The sequence below is a fragment of the Alosa pseudoharengus genome, unplaced genomic scaffold (genome assembly GCF_046254945.1).
Source record: "Alosa pseudoharengus isolate Yale_2024_CS ecotype anadromous, Long Island Sound unplaced genomic scaffold, YU_APseudo_1.1 YU_APseudo_1.1_scf_12, whole genome shotgun sequence".
In the NCBI taxonomy this organism is placed as follows: Eukaryota; Metazoa; Chordata; class Actinopteri; order Clupeiformes; family Clupeidae; genus Alosa; species Alosa pseudoharengus.
The window spans coordinates 2993027-2995526 of record NW_027468587.1 but is presented as its reverse complement, the minus strand read 5'-3'; the positions used below and the strand labels follow the sequence as shown (position 1 = coordinate 2995526).

The following is a 2500-nucleotide window of genomic DNA, read 5'->3' as shown; positions in this document are numbered from 1 at the left end:
TTGTTTAGCTTTAATGCTTTATGCTTTAAGCTTTACGTTTTAACAGCTTCCCCATGTTTGGACATGTACAACAGATAGAGTGTGAAATATTGGGAGAGAGGGAGAATTTTGTTTGTGTGTTTGTGTGTGTGTGTGTGTGTGTGTGTGTGTGCGCGTGCGTGTGTTGGCATGCATATTTGTGAGTTTGCTTGCTGGGTGCCTGCCAACTTGTGTTATCTGTTTGCACTGGTTGGCCGGGTGCCACTGGTGATTGGCTGATTGCCTCTGCTTGACAGGTCGACTGGTATGCCAGGCCCACGGCCAGACAGGAGCAGTGACCGTTACTGCTCAGGTAAACAGAAAATAGGCATGAACAATTGTTTAAACATGTGTGTATGTGTGAGTTGTGGACAAAATGTCATGAAAAATTGTGTATATCATACCCGTGTGTGTGTGTGTGTGTGTGTGTGTGCGTGCGTGTATATCATACCCGTGTATGTGTGTGTGTGTGTGTGTGTGTGTGTGCATGCGTGTATATCATACCCGTGTGTGTGTGTGTGTATGTGTGTGTGTGTGTGTGTGTGTGTGTGTGTGTGTGCACGTGCGTGTGAGAGAGAGAGAGAGAGTAATATTTGTGTTCAGCACATCTTTGTGTGTGTGTGTGTGTGTGTGTGTGTGTGTGTGTGTGTGTGTGTGTGTGTGTGTGTGTGTGTGTGTGTGTGTGTGTGTGTGCACGTGCGTGTGAGAGAGAGAGAGAGAGAGAGTAATATTTGTGTTCAGCACATCTTTGTGTGTGTGTGTGTGTGTGTTTAGATATCCTGGTCCTCAGTGGGCGGCTCGGTGACTCTGCGCCTGGTCGAGGACGTCCAGTGGGCCTCTCGCTCCATCACACTGTACAACCACCCCCTCGTCACGGTGAGCGCCTTCCTGCCCGCAGGTCACTGTCGTCACACGCTCCCCCCTCCAGCGGCGTCTTGTCTGATGGCTCAAGAACCACTGTGCCACACACACAGCGCAGCCACTAATGCCTAACTGTGTAGGCCACGCTTTCATTAGTCAGAGGCACAGGTGGAGAGATTCTGGAGCTGTGTGATATGTCTACTCTCTAGCCAAACGTATGGCCCTCACCAAAGCGCACTGATACCCAAACATATGACATGTGATACAGATAAGCTGTATAAACGACCCAAACATACAGTATGACATGGGGTTAAGTCTACTGATACAGATAAGCTGTTTCTCCTAACGACCCAAACATATGACATGGGGTTAAGTCTAGTGATACAGATAAGCTGTATAAACGACCCAAACATATGACATGGGGTTAAGTCTACTGATACAGATAAGCTGTTTCTCCTAACGACCCAAACATATGACATGGGGTTAAGTCTAGTGATACAGATAAGCTGTTTCTCCTAACGACCCAAACATATGACATGGGGTTAAGTCTAGTGATACAGATAAGCTGTATAAACGACCCAAACATATGACATGGGGTTAAGTCTAGTGATACAGATAAGCTGTATAAACGACCCAAACATATGACATGGGGTTAAGTCTAGTGATACAGATAAGCTGTATAAACGACCCAAACATATGACATGGGGTTAAGTCTAGTGATACAGATAAGCTGTATAAACGACCCAAACATATGACATGGGGTTAAGTCTAGTGATACAGATAAGCTGTTTCTCCTAACGACCCAAAAATATAACATGGGGTTAAGTCTAGTGATACAGATAAGCTGTCTCTCCCCATCGCCTGTAAACAACCCAAACAAATGTCGCTTCGCCCTCAAAGCCGCTGACCGCCTCTGTACCACGGATCTCGGCCTCCTTTTAATCTGTTTATATTCGGACTGCCTGGAATTGCTCTTACAGTTTTTGCAGTTAAGCTCTCCCAGTGCTGGTGTTGTTGGTGTTGTTTTATTTATTTAAGTTGTTGTATTTTCTTTCACTTTGTCTCTTCAGGAGAATCTTACTCTGGTTCAAGGCTCTGGGCATTTTGTGGTCAGTCTGCAAGACAAAGAGCTGGCCAATGTCACTTATCTGGAGAAAACCAATACTGTGCAGGTAATGGCAAATAACAGGAATCTCCAGTGTGTGTGTGTGTGTACATATGTGTCCATAAACCTTTAAACCGCGTGACCACTAAACCTTTTAAAGGGACACCAGGCAACGTTTTCGTGTTAATTAATCATCTTCGTAAGTCGGTATATGGTTAAATGACTCATTACGGGGCGAATGAAGGCTCTCTCGCCCGCCCCTACTGCCTGTAGGAAGAAAATCCCACTTGCAAGTTCGGTGTATCCTACCCGCCGACCGAAGCAGTATCAGTTTACAGCACAGAGGCAGGCTAACGAAACGCTAGCGATTGTTGCAAATGTGTGTATAATGGCAGAGCCGGCGAAGAAGCAGCGAAAACCCTTGACGGAAGACACAAAGAAAAGGAAAAGAGCTTCAGACCGAGCGAGGGGGAGTTTCGTAGAGAAAAGCATCAGGCTTGCCTGGTGTCCCTTTAA

At 46.1% G+C, this 2500-nt stretch overlaps 1 protein-coding gene across 1 annotated transcript in view; it reads left to right on the top strand.

Moving 5' to 3' along the window:
- LOC143118568 (nuclear pore membrane glycoprotein 210) overlaps nt 1–2500 on the top strand; it is a 37551-nt gene that overhangs the window by 21996 nt on the left and 13055 nt on the right. Inside the window, exons 19-21 of the mRNA XM_076279599.1 lie at nt 276–331; nt 793–894; nt 1950–2051. Coding sequence (XP_076135714.1) covers nt 276–331; nt 793–894; nt 1950–2051 — 260 coding nt within the window. The remainder of the gene's footprint in view (nt 1–275; nt 332–792; nt 895–1949; nt 2052–2500) is intronic.